This window comes from Tachysurus vachellii, chromosome 12 (assembly GCF_030014155.1).
Source record: "Tachysurus vachellii isolate PV-2020 chromosome 12, HZAU_Pvac_v1, whole genome shotgun sequence".
Taxonomy (NCBI): Eukaryota; Metazoa; Chordata; class Actinopteri; order Siluriformes; family Bagridae; genus Tachysurus; species Tachysurus vachellii.
In genome coordinates this window covers 20,385,909-20,403,535 of record NC_083471.1, presented here as the reverse complement: position 1 = coordinate 20,403,535, position 17,627 = coordinate 20,385,909, and the positions used below count along the sequence as shown (strand labels likewise).

General features: G+C 37.0%; 1 protein-coding gene across 2 annotated transcripts; it reads right to left on the bottom strand.

Annotated features, from left to right (window-relative positions):
• Positions 1-12,255: 12,255 nt before the first annotated feature.
• On the bottom strand, positions 12,256-17,362 carry prdm8b (PR domain containing 8b). Of its 2 annotated transcripts, XM_060883388.1 has the most exons (4): positions 17,198-17,362; positions 14,929-15,153; positions 14,371-14,599; positions 12,256-14,001 (listed from the first exon to the last, which is right to left on the bottom strand). In XM_060883388.1, the coding sequence occupies exons 2-4, from the start codon at positions 15,145-15,147 to the stop codon at positions 12,767-12,769; spliced, it is 1,683 nt and encodes a 560-aa protein (XP_060739371.1). In that variant the 5' UTR covers positions 15,148-15,153; positions 17,198-17,362; the 3' UTR covers positions 12,256-12,766. The 2 variants fall into 2 exon arrangements, with proteins under 2 accessions (XP_060739371.1, XP_060739372.1); XM_060883389.1 differs by lacking the exon at positions 14,929-15,153.
• Between the last annotated feature and the right edge of the window lie 265 nt (positions 17,363-17,627).

The window sequence follows — 17,627 nt, the reverse complement described above, 5'->3', positions numbered from 1 at the left end:
GGGTGTAATTCTGATAGGTTGGAATGACATAATATTGTACGGTACTTAGTGTTAAATAGTGAAGGTTTTGTTAAAACAGAATATAGCGTTATTTTAATGAAAAGTAGTAGTGTCTATTAAGAATGTTTTTGGGTTTTAACTGGTTCAAAAATCTCAATATTTGTTGGACATTTATTGTATATAATGCCATTGGATTGATAATTGAAGAGTTTTTCTTGCCTTCAGAACCTCACTATAATCCTAATGTTATTTATGTCAGACCATGATGTCCATGATGGCTTAATGTATCAGCAGATTGTCCAGCAGTTTTAAAGTAATGCATCGTGAAAACAATTCCAGTTTCCCTGTGTGACTTAGAAGCTGACGCCTTTTTTGTTCCGTATATTGCAGAGGTCTTGATTGATGACTTTAATGTTAACAGTGTGAGACTGTTTACTTCCTAAATTGTAAAAGTCATTTAGTTGCTGTTAGATCCTCTGGTGACTTGAGTGAGGTAATCCGCCAGATGTGTATAAACAACCACTGCTCTGACTGATTCATCAGTTGCTCCTGGCTTTTAGCTGCCTCAGAGGCTTTATGGTGGACTCTTGAAATCCCCTAAAAACCGTTTGTCTTACTGTGGCATGACTGATCGTTATCTACACACCAACAAAGAGATGCGTGTGAAGGCAACATCACACATGATGGTGTCTGGACAGTGTTTAAACCATCATCTGATCTTCCTGAGGATGGATGCTCCATTATAGAAAGCGTTTAGGAGAGTTATTATACTATAGCCAGTAAGATTACAGTAATGCAATGTAACAGCACTTATAGGTTGCAACTCTAAAGCATCTTCCAAATGGATCTTTTATTTACACATGCATCATCCTAACAACAGAATGCATTTGTTATGGATCTATGCCACCTCAAGACACAATTTATATATAAACAGTATATGTATTTTTGTATAATGACATGGAGAAGTGAAAGTGGTACTGACACAAAGACTGCAATGATATCAAGTGAAACAGACAAAGCCAGATTGCAAACAATAAGTTTATTTAACTCTACTATTGAGAAAACACCCCGAAACAAACAAGGGTCTGTATAATGTCATGTGTATAATAACAACAACAATAAATAATAACAATAAAAACAACAAATACTACTACTACTACTACTACTACTACTACTACTGCTGCTACTACTATTACTACTACTACTAATAATAATATTAATATTAATAACAACAACAACAATAATAATAATAATAATAATAATAATAATGTCACCGTGCTGTTTACTAAAATAAAATGCAAAATAAAATATAAAATATAATAATAATAATGATTGAAATTTTATCAAATAAAGGATGAAGTGAAAATGTTCAAGGGTTTGAGAAAGAGAAATGAAAAATAAAATAAAAATATAGACGCTAAGACAGGTGAACCACTTCAATTAAATGTTACATTAAACTCAATGACTAAAGCTTGGCTGCCTTATAAAACATGAAATTTAATGCCACAACAATTTCACTGCTTCTTTGAATTTTATAGTAGTCATTTATTTAGCAGTATTAGGTCACATTTTGGGACATAGACAGATGTTTGGCATGCTGATGGTTAAAAACAGAATTTAATATCAAAGAAAAAGAAAAAATGAATGAAAAATATATCCTTCTCTCTCTCTCTCTCTCTCTCTCTCTCTCTCTCTCTCTCTCTCTCTCTCTCTCTCTCTAAATTTAACAATGTCTCCTAAATTGTATAACTTAAACTTTACCAATGATATAAATGAATGCTAAACCAGCTCAGAATCTAAAATGACACCAAGTATTCGACTCCAAATTTGATAAATTAAGCATTTATTCAAATTTCTGTATGAATTCTTTTCTGTGAAATTCAATACCCAGTGTCATTATGTACTGTAGGTTCTGTCCCAAATAAGCTGCAGAATGTTTTGACAAATCCATGTAGAAATTTCGAACCCATCATCGATTAGACTGTCAACAATGTTTTGATATTTAGAAAACAAACTTCATAAAAAATAGCACATTTAATGAGAAGAGTAGAAGTTCTTAAAATGGAACCTTGTGGAAATCTACAGCCCCTGAGAAAACTGTGTGGTTCTTTAAAGTTGATGGATAAAGTTATGTATAAAGATGCTGTCCATAAGTGTGTCCTCTAGAGCAACATACACACTGATCAGTGTGAAAATAGTTCTAATATTTCTCACAATATAATCACACACTAGAATGTTAGCTAGTGTTCATGAAGACTTCTCAATATTTGCGATAAATGAATGAATAAATAAATAAATAAATAAATAAATAAATATTTTATGCTTCAAGTAAAGCATAATTCCAATTTTATCAAAACTTCCCAAAAACATTCATAAATATGTGATTCAGTGGTTGTGAAGTTCACTAAGAATCAACAGTTGTCTTTTGGTACTCATTTTTGGATGTTTAATGACATAGGCTGCATTAATGATGCCTTGTGTACTTAAAACAACACTGGACTAGTGTATACAATTACAATTCTCAGAAAGATTTCTCAGCACTCCTGGCTCTGTGAACATGGCCTCAGTCATGTGGAACATTCCGCCTTGGCAAGGCGGAACAGGAGAGCGGGATTCTGCGTCCGAGCCCCTTCTCCCTTTCAGCCCACAGACATATTTTTGAGCTTTAAGGGTCAAAGAGTCTCACCCTGTTCCCCCCTCCATCCCTAAATGCCAGAGCAATGCCAGTGAGACCCGGAGAGAGCCGATCAGTTCCAGTGCGTCGTGTCAAAACAGTCTGCGGCTCAGCGGAGCATTTAATCAGTGCAAAAGATCTCAACATGTGCATGGGACAAAAGATCCGGGTCCATTAATGTGTGGGAATGATGGCGCTGCTTTGACTACAGCCTGGTACGTTTGATGAAGAATAAAGAAGCACCTGTTCACTCATTACAGACAGCAGCACCTGTCGAATGCAGGCCTTAGCCAGTGATGAGAAACTGTCAGGATGGGAACTTCCGGCACAGCATGATTACTTATCATTAGTTATTAATCATAATTTTTTAACACCTATATAAGTATTTTATCACACTGATACCATAGCAATTTGCCTACAGTTTCATTCATCAATATATTAACAAATCACTTGTACATTATATCTGTATACACATAATATTGTAGAGACAATTTCGGTCCTGTTATCACTTACACTATACCAATTATGAACATTCTTATTTTCTTTTTTCTGCTTTTTGACTTAATAAGCAATAAATAAACATATGTTTCAAGAAGTCTTCAGTAGATTCACAATTATATGTTTTTTCTTTTGTTAAATAACAATTTTTAATTTTTAATTATTAGGTTCTGATTATGGCAAAGGTGACAAAAATTCTTCCTATAAAAATAATAAATAAAAATACATTTAAATAAATAAATAAACTTATTATTTGAATTATAGCAGCTACTATTGTCAGAGCTGCTGTTTTAGAAAATATATCAACACCTTCTGACCAATCAGATTTCAGAATTCAGCAAGTGGAATGTGGCATGTGGTATAAAGGGTCTTAGCTACAGGAAGTAGATGCAAAATATCAGACAAACCAGGTCTGATGTACAGATCCAGGGATGTGGTAGCTTAGTGGTTAAGGTATTGGACAACAGGTCAGAATGTTTGTTTGTTTGAATCCCAGGTTCACCAAACCCTTGAGCAAGACCCTTAACCCTCAATTACTCAGTTGTATAAAATGAGATAAAATGTATGTTTCTCTGCATAAGGGTGTTAAGAGCAACAAATGTAAGACAAGCTTAGTGTATAGAAATAGAGTTTCTATAAAAAAAACAGCTAAGTACACTGTGCATACTGCATTTCTAATTTCCAGGCATTCACATCTCGTTGGGAACTTTGTCCTAGTTCAAACAACCATTTAATTCATCTAGATGGTTATAAATGCTCAGCCCATTCCTAATTGTAACCTTCTCTTTTCATACATATTGAATCATGTTATGAAGATGCAAGTTTGAGAACAATGCAGTTAATATCAGGGGAAAAATAGATGCAGATGGAAGCAGTCTGTTGAAAGATGCTTTTAAAAGATGCTGCTTGTCTAATGAACCAGTAATTTGAGGATACAGAAATGTGATTTCTAGAGCTAATCCTCGTTGTGATGGCACTTACATGCAATACTAAGAACCTGCGAGTGAAATAAAAGATTTATTTCATTCATTCATTCATTCATTCATTCATTTTCTACCACTTATCCGAACTACCTCGGGTCACGGGGAGCCTGTGCCTATCTCAGGCGTCATCGGGCATCAAGGCAGGATACACCCTGGACGGAGTGTCAACCCATCACAGGGCACACACACACTCTCATTCACACACACACTACGGACAATTTTCCAGAGATGCCAATCAACCTACCATGCATGTCTTTGGACCGGAGGAGGAAACCGGAGTACCCGGAGGAAACCCCCGAGGCACGGGGAGAACATGCAAACATGCCATACACACAAGGCGGAGGCGGGAATCGAACCCCCAACCCTGGAGGTGTGAGGTGAACGTGCTAACCACTAAGCCACCGTGCCCCCAGATTTATTTCAACCTTATGCAATTTTTTTGAACTCTCTCACCTCTGTTCAGGTGGAAAATGCTGCTAATGCTTGCACACACACACACACACACACACACACACACACACACACACACACACACACACACACACACACACACACACAAAGTTACTACACATTTTTATTTCAATACTAGCCTTTCACACAGGTGCTGTTTTCTACATAAACTAGATTTGAGTCAAAGTAAATTTTCACTCTGAAGTAGTTCTGCTGACTATTTGCAATACAGAAACAAACTGATCACATGGAAATTTGTTTTTTTATTTCATATAAAACAAAGTAAAACACAGTGACCTTTGTGTTAGAATGGCTCTTAACCCAGATTGAACCTTATAACAGTGCACAATACTTGAGGGTAAACTAATGCCAAAATTAAGCTAAGTTTATTTAAAAGATATATTGTGGATATTCAACTATACCAGCTCAGCTGCTGTAGAAAACCAACTCGGCAGTTTACTTGGCACTTCCTCATGCCCCTTAAATCAGGTCTCTACTAGCCTATAAAAGATAAGCAGAGTCCCATGAAAGATTAGCTCTGTATAGTTTGTTGAAAAAAGCTTAACATAGTGTCTCCATAGTACTCCATTGTACAAGATGACAAAAAGCAACAAACTTATATTTACGCAATTTTTGCAACCTGTCTAAAGTTGTACAACTGACATTGACTCAAAGCAGCTTTACAGAACATAAACATAGAACAAAAGGTAATATAAAGAATAATATAAAGATTAACAGAAAACAAAATTCAAAATTAATATTAGATATATTTAGTTCACAATGTGTACAGTATTTATCCCCAATGAGCAAGTCTGAGGTGACTCAGGCAGCAGTGGCAAGGAAAAACTCCCTTAGATGGTAAAGGAAGAAACCTTGAGAGGAACCAGACTCAAAGGGGAACCTCATCCTCATATGGGTGACACTGGAGGGTGTGATTATAAATATACAGTCTGACAAATGTTGTATTGATGCAAAAGCTCACATGGAGTTGACATCTCCTCTTTAGTATCGCAGAGTCCAACTGCAGCTGGAAGATCTCTAGATGCCTCGGAATTCTCAGATGTTCATGTATTCTAAGCTTGTTCCCATCACTAACATTCAAACATGTTGACTGGGCCCGATGCAGCAAAGACAGTATAACCATCTTCGTATATTAATAGCATCCATATTAATAGTGATGTGTGAAAGATTGGCACATCTCTTGAGCTTGGACAATTTATGTTCCTCTGTGGTTTTGTTAAGTAGCAGAGTAGGATCACAACAGCTGTGCGTGGCATTGTTAGCGATTGAACTGTTGACACCGACTTGTGCAGTATAAACTGTACGCCTCTGCTATGCGAACCGGAGGTATTTGCTTTGAGTGCAAATGCCTGCCAATGACTGATCTATAAGCTAAAAAAAGATAAGCATGCTTTCATAAGGTAAAGAACTTATTGTAATGAGAGCGGCATCCTCTTAGGTCAGCTTGATCATGTGACGACGCAAAATTAAAATATAGATAGATTTCAGGATGTTTATTGGTTTTCTGGTCACACTGAGTATAACAAAAGATTTATTTAGGACCTAGACAAGCAGTAGAAAGAATTTTGAACCCAGGGTTGCCAGAATCACAGCTTTTATGCCAAATATTGTCAGAAAAGCAAATCTGTGTTTAAATGTAAATAATCTGAATTAAAGCTAATCAAATTCCACAAATATAGGCTACAACAAACCAATGGAAAACCAGAACCATTTGTGTTTGAAGATATATTGCAAAGATTTTGGAGTGAAACAGTCAAACCAGTTGGTGATACTGTAAAATGTCATTTAGCGAATACTGCAAATCAGAAATGTGTGTGCATCCTGATGAAGTTGCTTTCCATGTAAAGAGTAGAAAATGCTTTTCAATTTCTAATAGTCTAGTTTAAGGTATGTTTCTGGTGATTTGATCTGGAAAATTTGACATAGTGAACATTGCAAGCTTCGATAAATTCTTATGTTGTGTATATAGTCTATCAACTTTCATTTGAACCACAGATTTTTAATTCCCTCTGCATAACATTTATTTTGTTCTCACTGATTGCGATGTGGGTCATAATCTTATTTAAAGCTCTGTCTACGACCAATTCCGAACTTTCTTGCAGAAGAAATCTGTTTTTGGGGCATGAATTATCCTGGTACTTAACTGGATTCATGATGCCATCTGAATTGCACGAAGCCATCTGGTACCCATTGACCACCAGACACACAACGGACCCAAAGCACGGTCAGACACCATTGCAGGAGGAATGTGGAATTCACTTAGTATGCATTTCACCATTTCAATGTTATGCAATAGATCTGACTGCAAGACACAATTCCAGTAGTTCCAGTGCTGCTTAATAAAGTTCAGTTGTTCCACTATGTCGGTTGTTTTCAGGAAGAGCTTCGTTAGTGTAACCGGAACAATTGATGAACTCTGGGTTCTTCCTTACCTCTTTCACCATCCTCCTTATTCTGAAGGTGCAGGATCCTCATAAAGCCACACAATTTACTATTTCATTAATATCAAGGTTTTTTTTATTATTATGTCTGTGAGTGTTCATTCATTCATTCATTCATCTTCTACCGCTTATCCGAACTACCTCGGGTTACGGGGAGCCTGTGCCTATCTCAGGCGTCATCGGGCATCAAGGCAGGATACACCCTGGACAGAGTGCCAACCCATCGCAGGGCATCTGTGAGTGTTGTTAATAGAATTGTATGTTTTTTTTATAATTATGTATTTTTAGCCCTGTTACTAATTTCTGCAGGTCAAAACCATGTATTTGCATTTAGGTTTTCATTCATACAACCTATAGTTATGAGCTTAAAGGCAGAGTAGATTATTTTATATACTAGATTTTTGCCCATTATCTTGAAGCGTGCAATTAATTCTGAATTGATTATATATCAAATCAAAAACTGCTAAATGAAAAAGCAACAATTTTAAAAATCCAAGTGGTCCAAGTGTCCAAGTTTAAAAAACCAAACACTTGGATATATATATATATATATATATATATATATATATATATATATATACAGGGAGTGCAGAATTATTAGGGAAGTTGTATTTTTGAGGATTAATTTTATTATTGAACAACAACCATGTTCTCAATGAACCCAAAAAACTCATTAATAGCAAAGCTGAATATTTTTGGAAGTAGTTTTTAGTTTGTTTGTAGTTTTAGCTATTTTAGGAGGATATCTGTGTGTGCAGGTGACTATTACTGTGCATAATTATTAGGCAACTTAACAAAAAACAAATATATACCCATTTCAATTATTTATTTTCACCAGTGAAACCAATATTACATCTCAACATTCACTAATATACATTTCTGACATTCAAAAACAAAACAAAAACAAATCAGTGACCAATATAGCCACCTTTCTTTGCAAGGACACTCAAAAGCCTGCCATCCATGGATTCTGTCAGTGTTTTGATCTGTTCACCGTCAACATTGCGTGCAGCAGCAACCACAGCCTCCCAGACACTCTTCAGAGAGGTGTACTGTTTTCCCTCCTTGTAAATCTCACATTTGATGATGGACCACAGGTTCTCTATGGGGTTCAGATCAGGTGAACAAGGAGGCCATGTCATTAGTTTTTCTTCTTTTAGACCCTTTCTTGCCAGCCACGCTGTGGAGTACTTGGACGCGTGTGATGGAGCATTGTCCTGCATGAAAATCATGTTTTTCTTGAAGGATGCAGACTTCTTCCTGTACCACTGCTTGAAGAAGGTGTCTTCCAGAAACTGGCAGTAGGACTGGGAGTTGAGCTTGACCCCATCCTCAACCCGAAAAGGCCCCACAAGCTCATCTTTGATGATACCAGCCCAAACCAGTACTCCACCTCCACCTTGCTGGCGTCTCAGTCGGACTGGAGCTCTCTGCCCTTTACCGATCCAGCCACGAGCCCATCCATCTGGCCCATCAAGACTCACTCTCATTTCATCAGTCCATAAAACCTTAGAAAAATCAGTCTTCAGATATTTCTTGGCCCAGTCTTGACGTTTCAGCTTGTGTGTCTTGTTCAGTGGTGGTCGTTTTTCAGCCTTTCTTACCTTGGCCATGTCTCTGAGTATTGCACACCTTGTGCTTTTGGGCACTCCAGTGATGTTGCAGCTCTGAAATATGGCAAAACTGGTGGCAAGTGGCATCTTGGCAGCTGCACGCTTGACTTTTCTCAGTTCATGGGCAGTTATTTTGCGCCTTGGTTTTTCCACACGCTTCTTGTGACCCTGTTGACTATTTTGAATGAAACGCTTGATTGTTCGATGATCACGCTTCAGAAGCTTGGCAATTTTAAGAGTGCTGCATCCCTCTGCAAGATATCTCACTATTTTTGACTTTTCGGAGCCTGTCAAGTCCTTCTTTTGACCCATTTTGCCAAAGGAAAGGAAGTTGCCTAATAATTATGCACACCTGATATAGGGTGTAGATGTCATTAGACCACACCCCTTCTCATTACAGAGATGCACATCACCTAATATGCTTAATTGGTTGTAGGCTTTCGAGCCTATACAGCTTGGAGTAAGACAACATGCATAAAGAGGATGATGTGGTCAAAATACTCATTTGCCTAATAATTCTGCACTCCCTGTATATCTATATATATATATATATATATATATATATATATATATATGTATATATATATATATATATATATATATATATATATATATATATATACATATATATATATATATATATATAATTCTCAAATTAGTTTATATACATGACATATGACCTACATTACGAGCACATATACACTCTCATAAATCACTGGGGGTAAATCACACTTTTGCGTCCATTTCACCATCATCTCAGGTGTCACAGTGTTGTTGGTGTCAAGAATCTATAAATACTGAACTTGAACCTTACCATTCAAGCTTGCTGCTCTTTCCCATACCTATTTTGTTGTAATGAGCCAAGTTGCCAGAGGTTACAGAACAACAGGAGCACGAACAAAAGGGACAAATGTGGAGATGGTGAAGAGGTGAATAGTTCACAACAGGACACAATCACACATTAACGATGAAAAGCTGACCAGATAGGTTGGCCAAGGGTGAGCGTATACAGGAAGGGTTGACTGGTAGGTGCTGAGTGTTAGACTGACAAATGTAACCGGAGCTTAGGAAAGGGGTGGGCAGTGACTTCAGGCTCAAAACAGGGTAAGGCAATAAATATCTCTGGTAAGCAGAGGTGCACAGAGCTCCAAAGACTGTCAGAGTCTCCCAGCTAGAGTTACTCCATTATCTACTGTATCCAAAAGTTTGACTGCTGTGCATGCAATATACAGAAAAATGTTGCATTTGCATAAATTACACTTGCAACTACTGATGCTAAGCTGTAAATTGCAGGCTGGAAATGTTGTGCTTCTGTTCAATCTTGAAAGATTAATTTGAGGGAATAATTTGTGTGCTAGTCCTTGATTCACCCTTAGGGGGAAGTAATGGCATGTTTTTAGTGTGAGTTTTATATCTCGAACAGCAATGTGTATTTTAATGTGTTTATCAATTTGTATTCTGTAATGTCTTTCTTGTCTTGAAATGCTTATATAATTGCTATTATGGTCTGTCAATATATCGGAAAGGACTTTTGTGACTACACTTCCTTCATATACAGAGCTTGCAGTGTACATGGTTATATTTAAGATAAGATAAGATATATTACATAGAAAATAAAAGCAAATTAGTAGTGCAGTATATAGTAGTGCTTATAACAAACATTTTGGAGAACCTGTAGGAGTGTGTAAAAGTTATGATGTGATGCTGTAGTAAACATGCTTTTCTAATCGATTAATGGCAAAATGCTAGCAATTTTTGATCAATACCTTTAGCAATATGTTGTTTAGTAATATGTAGGCACAACATAAACATTTTCTATACTCTTACCTGTTGGGTTGCTTCTTCTTCTTCTTCATCATCATCTTCTGCTTATTATTATTATTATTATTATTATTATTATTATTATTATTATTATTGAAAGTTAGTCAAATGTAAGATTTTCACCTACTTGTCTTTCCTTTCATCTGTTTGTTTTGGAAGGAGTCTCCAGTGTCAGTTGGGTTTTCATTGCTTTCATTGCTTTGCTTTCAGTAACTGTGTTGTATGCTGCTGTGAGGACAGTAGATATAGTCCCAAAACTATTATGGTTAAAAAATAAAAAATGTAACAAATTTTCAAACCTATAGTTTTAAACAAAGTCACTTAGTTAATAAAACTCATTGTGTCTTTCAGCAGTGGTGATAACGTATATGGACTGTATTCATTCACTCAACATCATGTTTCCCCTGGTGTTAGTACAGTGTTAGAATATGCAAGTAAATATTTTACATAAAGCAATTTGATCAACTTAGCAAGAAGGAATTCAAGTGCATCTCGTTTTAAATAAGCTAAAATGGATTTGTTGTAAATATTGCATTTTTAAATGTTATTGCTTTAAAATAAAAAAAAAAATGAAGTCAGAATGTTGGACCTCGTTGTGTGAATAAGGATAAAGGAAAACGGATTTGATTGCGTTTCTCACAATGAGAGCTTGGTGTCCCTGTTGAGCTATTTTCAGAGCGATTACACCACTGCCCCCCACCCCCAACATACCCCAACCCTCCACCCCCGCCCGCCCTGCACTCCCATAATAGGCTATAGGGCTAAATAAGGATTTGCATTGCGTCCTGGAAGGGACATATGAATGTAATAAAACGCAAAGCAAACAATCATATGGTAGTAGCTATTGATTATTATAGCAATAATCTGTAAATTATAGTTGTTTGTAGCCTGTGGCTATTCCACAGCTCAGGTTATAACCCCTTTTTCATAGGCAGCAATGATATAGGATCTTCATTGTGGATGGAGGTAAATTATACTCATTAAAGGCTTGTGCCTCTTCCCCATCACTATAGCCTTATAAAACAGCGTTGACTGGGACACACCACTTAGTGGAATTTTTTTTTTTTTTTTATATCTCAAAAGTATGGACAGCTCATCCCTGAAAATAATTTTTGCTCATAAGCAAACAGCAAAATACATTTTATTTAATTAAAAAAAATCCTTCAGGTTGAAATTGTACGAATCTAATCATATTTAGTAATATTAATATTATTAAAAAAATTGGTAAATTAGTGAAATATTGTATATAAAAATATGAATTTTCTATAAATATAAATATTAACATTTCTTACAAATTACTAACCATGCGAAACATTCTTGTGGGACAACGTAATATAATAATAATAATAATAATAATAATAATAATAATAATAATAATAATAATAATAATAATAGAATCCGGCTCATTTAGGATTAATTTAGTTGACATAGTATTTGTTTCAATTGAGCTCTAAACTCCTTCACGCGCTGTTCGGGGATTAAAACTGCGCCGCGCGCGAGACTCATTTTCCGACCTGGTGACACGCAGTAAACTGTAACTTGTGCATTGCAGCTCTGCTGACACTGTGAGTGTAAGATCATCACTGCATGAAACGAACTTAAACGTAGTTGATCGTATTTATTGTAGCGGAATGAATCACGAGGTAAAAATGAAAATAAAGCTATTTTATTGTCAAAGCATTCAACATGGTTAGATAAACTATCAAATAGTAAATTTCAGCAAAAAGGATGAGACACAGAATCTATTCCTCACGGACACAAAATATTACACCTTTGTTGTATTCAAACAAATATTTACATTGTTGTAAATAGACTGTATCTTAAACAGATAACTCTAATGTACATGCATTCATAAATATAGTTCAACATCATAATCCAAATTATTTTAATTAGGCCTATAGACATGGAAAACAATTGAATAATTTTTCTTCATGAAACTGAACTACATTTCAATTCGTTTCTATACATTATACAATACATTAATATATACAAAATACAAATGACATGTACATTTTATTATTTCCCATTTCCCCCACAAATAATAAGTGCTTCATATTATAATAGATTTTTCAAATAGATTTTTAGAGTTTTTGGGTTTTAAAGTTTTGCATACACAAAAGCATGACATGTTGAAAGATACAATCCAAACAGAAATGTCCTTAAGAATGTGAAATCTCCAATTTGACAAGATTTGACAATATTCCCCTTTCAATAGGAAAAAAAAATAATAATAATGTTGTTTGAAAAGTATAGTGCACCAAAAAGTCAGTTATGAGAGGTCATGTGGCGTGAGAGATGATGCCTCTCTCTGAACGACTCATTGCAGATGGGGCACTTGAGCTTCTCCTCGCGCCGCCTCTTAACCAATGGCTCCATGGAATATTCCTTTTTGTGGTGCGAACGCATGTGGTACACCAGGTCAGAGGTCATGCGGAAAGAGGCATTGCACTTCGCACACCAGTTTTGTGCTGGCAGGCAGAGAGAGGTGAAGGACGGTGGAAGGAGTGTAAGGGCTGATGGCATCTGCAGCTGTATGGCGCTTGACGATTTAGGCCAGAAAGTTGTTGCGTAGAGGAATGGGTTCTGCTTTGACATGGCACCTGGTACAGGACAATTGGTGCCCAGTTCAGAACCTTGCAGCTTGGCTCCCAGGTGATCAGCCTGATAAAGTCTACTGGAAGTGACGGTGTCACCTACAGGAGGGTGGCAGTCTATGCCAGGCATTAGCTTGGGTGCCATGATAAGGGGTGAAAGCTGTGAGAAAGAACGTGATGGCTGGCTGAAGGCACTCTTGCGCTCTGAGCCTCCGGAATCCTGGGAAACTGAAGTAAAAGCACTCGCTACAGCTGAGCTCTCGATCCGTGACTGAGGCGGCTGTGTCTCGCTCAGCACTTGCCTAATGCTAGGATGCTTCTCACTGCCAGGCCTCACTGCTTCTGTCTTATTCTCTGAGTTGAAACCACCATTTTTGGCACCATGCTTTAAGCCCTGTGGTGACTTTTTGACTTCAGTAAAAGCACTGCGTTTCATTTCTGGGATTTCAGAGGGTGAGAATGGTCGCCTGTTATCATCCAGACCATAGGCTCCACGATAGTGCTGGGCTGAATTAGCCAGTTCTTCCTTTGACTTTGGGGTTGAGCCCATGGCCCGGCTGTGGTCCTCTAGATCAGAAAATTTGCGCTTCCCTGAGCTCTCACTCAGTATCTCTGCCTCCTTGTCAGTGGCAGGACTTGTCCTGTTGTTCTCCAAGTCCCTGGCAAGGTTGTGGAAGTCTGTTGATGGCTTTCCATCCTGGGGGCTGGAGAAACCTTCGGCTCGGCCCAATTTGGGGCTTGAACTGGAAGTGGGCATGCTGGCTTGTTCTCTAATGTCCTTAGCGTCGTCCTCACCACCGGCCATCATTTGCAGCCTCTTGGTGCATCGGAATCTCAGGTGAGCAAGGATAGGGAACTCGAACTGGAAGCGCTGACTGCAGTCTGGACACAGATAAGGTGGCGATCCTGTACAAACAAAAAATAAAATAAAATAACTTGTGATTTTTAAATTTGTGCTGCAAGATATGTATTAAATAAAATAAGAATATATAGTAATATGCTGGCATTGCAAAGGTTAAACAATGCCCAATGTAAATGAAAATTTGGACACTGTATTATTCTGTAGTATACTGTATATACCCTATGGCAGTTATTTTAATTTATATCATGGAAAAACATTCAATTTGTAACATCATGTTTTGAAAAAAAAAGTTTTATACTACTTATCAAGTATTTAAATAATTTAGGATCAGTTACACAAATGCATCTATTTATTTATTTATCAATATGTAATAATATATTTACCAGGTTTCCAATACATAAATAAAGAATTACCTTTGCTTTTGATATTTCTGCTAGAGCTGAGTAAGAGTAGCTCGATCAGGTCCTTCCCGTACCACACCAACAGTTCTTCATCCTTCTCAATTCTTCTCAGTGACCTATAGAAGAGCTGGCCGTTCTTCACGTAGGCCTCCAGGTTCTGCTCGTCTCTGTCTCTTGCAGATTGGACCAACCTCAACCACATCAAACCTTCTGCAGTACTTCCTGCAGCTGACGTGTCCACCTATCACCATAGATATAAGCAACATTATTTAAAATAAATGTAATATTATAACCAAAGCACAGATTCTGTGCACTTTCTAGCTGTTTAAGCATATGAAACAAATGGACATGGTTAGAATTAATTCAACACTGAAATGCGAATTCAGCACTGGGGATTTTGTACTAACAATATAACAACATCAACTCATTACATGAAAATCTAATATATTTTAATCAGAACTGAACACTAAATCATGCGTCTGGGTCACGGCTCCATCACTGAAGTTGCATCCACAACTCGGACATAAAGTGATAAAATGCAATGTGGGAATCTTTAATCATGACTCGTACCCTGAAGATGTAAGGCGCTGTCCTCTTGTCTGTGGATTTTAGTGCGATGAAGGCGATGCTGTCGTACAATGACGTGTGACTGAGCACACACGGACCGAAGATCGCGTTTTCGGGGATGTCGCAGGTGGTGTACACACTCGTGAAAATATCGGTTAAACACTGCTGCATGGCTTTAGCGTCTCCGTCCCACGCCAACTTCTGCGAGCTGGACTCCTCCATCACTTTCTAACCAAAACACAGAAAATGAGCCGGGATGAAAATCCAGCATGTCTGTTTAATATACAGGCTCATCAACTAAGATCTGATTGCATTCTGCTTTATGCAAGTAGAATACAATACAAATAAATGCAATAAATACACGTGTAAGACGCGTGGGATTTTAATAGGAGCCTTAAATTTAGGTAGATGCGGCCTTCGTATGAGACTTAAAATAGCCCTAACTCAATATTTGTTATAAAATATGGCTACACGTGATTTATTATTATTATTATTATTATTATTATTATTATTATTATTATTATTATTATTATTATTATTATTATTATTATCATTATTAATCATAATAATATTTTCCCCTAAAATGTATACTTTAAACAAGAACAAAAACAACCAAAACATTATTATTATTATTATTATTATTATTATTATTATTATTATTATTATTATTATGTTTTAAAATGCATTAATTCTATGCAAAGCAGGTACAATATCAGTCGTTATATTACTAGTAGCATCAGGCTATTTTGCACGTTTTTCATGCCTCTGATACGAAGGGATATTAGCAGCATTTAGAGTCGGAGGAGCATGTCGAATGGATTTCAAGTGCAGTGTCAAAGTCGCTGATTTCGTGTGCAGAAGGTTTCTCTGCTATTCTACACCAACCTAACGTATGTCCGTTCATTAACATAATCCAACACTTTTCCTCAGAGACTGTCATTAAACCAGCTAATGAAAAGAGGTCTTTTTTTAACCCCGAATGCACATTTAAGAACGATCTTGTATTCTTTAAATAATAATACATATTATAAGCTGCACCAAATGATGACTTGTAGCGCTTATAATCGGTCATATATACACAGATACTTAAGACTTTATACTAATTTTATGTCAATGTCCTACACGTTTACTGCAATTGAATCCTTTTGTTAATATCCTTGCCATAATATTTATTTGTAGAAGCGTTAAAGAACATATTCCATTTGTAGCATTTAAATGTCAGATAATGTGCAATGAAATTTCTTATCATTTAGATGTGAACTAAACTGAGTCTATGTAGTAAACACACACACACACACACACACACACACACACACACACACACACACACACACACACACGAAAGTATATTCAATGTTTCTATGTTCCGTATATATTCTATATTCTAATATAGTTATCTTATTCATTTCAGTTCGTTTTTATTCGGTCTTATTATTTGTGTATTTACTGTATTTATTATTCAGACATATTCAATAGCTAATCACATTCTATCTGTTCTTACGGTTTTGTTGTTGACTGTCTGTATAGAGTTCAAATGACCATCCAAGTGCACATTAACATGCTGAAAACGTACAACGTACCCAAACTGAACCTCCGACTCTCCGACTTCATCTAACAGTCATATAGACGCAGCTGAGTTTATACATTTTTGTTTTATAGATCTAATCGTAGTGTTTAAAAAAAAAGTTTATATTCGCGCACAAATGATTTTTATATATCTGTACTTATTTTTTCTCTTAGCAGTTTTAGTACTGAGCTCTTCTTTTGTAGCTGTTCGGGTCGGTCGGGCAAAGCCACACAAAGAGCCCGATGAATATGCATCTCTCTGCTAAACACTATAACAGAGCCCGGGCATTTCCAAAACACAACATATGAACCCACTGACCCCAGGCTTCACGGTGAAATTTATAACCCTTTCAGTGCGCGGCTTTGTTATGATGTCGATTTACGACTGCATAATAACGAGCAAACTCGTTTACGTCGTTTAGTGACGTTTAGTGAAGGTAAATATATAGTAAGTCAATGTGTCTTTCGTCCTCTCTGGATTCAAATCTTCTGAAATCTTTCTCATCTTTTGTACAGTAAAGCCCCAGTGTTGAAACGACACATAGTGTTTATCTAACTTCATTCAAATCAAATGCAATGCTCATCTAAGTTCCTTTTTACGCACCAATTCAGCACTGATGCTGCTGCTGTGCAGACAGCCAAACGGATGCTTTCGCAATGAATGGAGCGCATCCAGGCTGTTTAGAATTCAGCTCGACATACTCACCGATTAACAAAGGCGAAAAACAATAATCCACAAGGTTTGCAAAGCTGTAAGAATGAGCCGTGAATCGTGTGCGTACAAAGTCGCGAAGTCCGCGCACTCAGTGCATTTCCCTCTCCAGTTGAAGGTGAGAGTGCCGGCGGGTGCGAGCGCAGATGGAGCCGAGAAGCAGCGACTGACTGACTGACACACACACTCACACACACACTTTTTGTTTGCTGCGCATAATCTGCCCAATGAGGCGTGTCACTCTCCGTCTCCTCCCTTTAACTCTTCACTAACCGAGGCCAAGCTTGAGGCGCTTTAGTTCTGAGTAACAATTTAAACTAAACAAAAATCTCTTGACATTGTGGAGATGTGCAGAACGATGAAATAAGAAAGCGGCACTATTCATACAATATTCATACTATTCATACAATAACAATAGTGATTT

What these genes read in the sequence shown, in the direction of transcription:
- prdm8b (XM_060883388.1), bottom strand. Translation starts at nt 15,147, where the DNA reads ATGGAGGAGTCCAGCTCGCAGAAGTTGGCGTGGGACGGAGACGCTAAA. An exon ending in CAGCGCCTTACATCTTCAGG is followed by an intron (nt 14,600 to 14,928) that starts GTACGAGTCATG and finishes CTATGGTGATAG; the next exon opens with GTGGACACGTCAGCTGCAGG. An exon ending in CAGAAATATCAAAAGCAAAG is followed by an intron (nt 14,002 to 14,370) that starts GTAATTCTTTAT and finishes TTGTTTGTACAG; the next exon opens with GATCGCCACCTTATCTGTGT.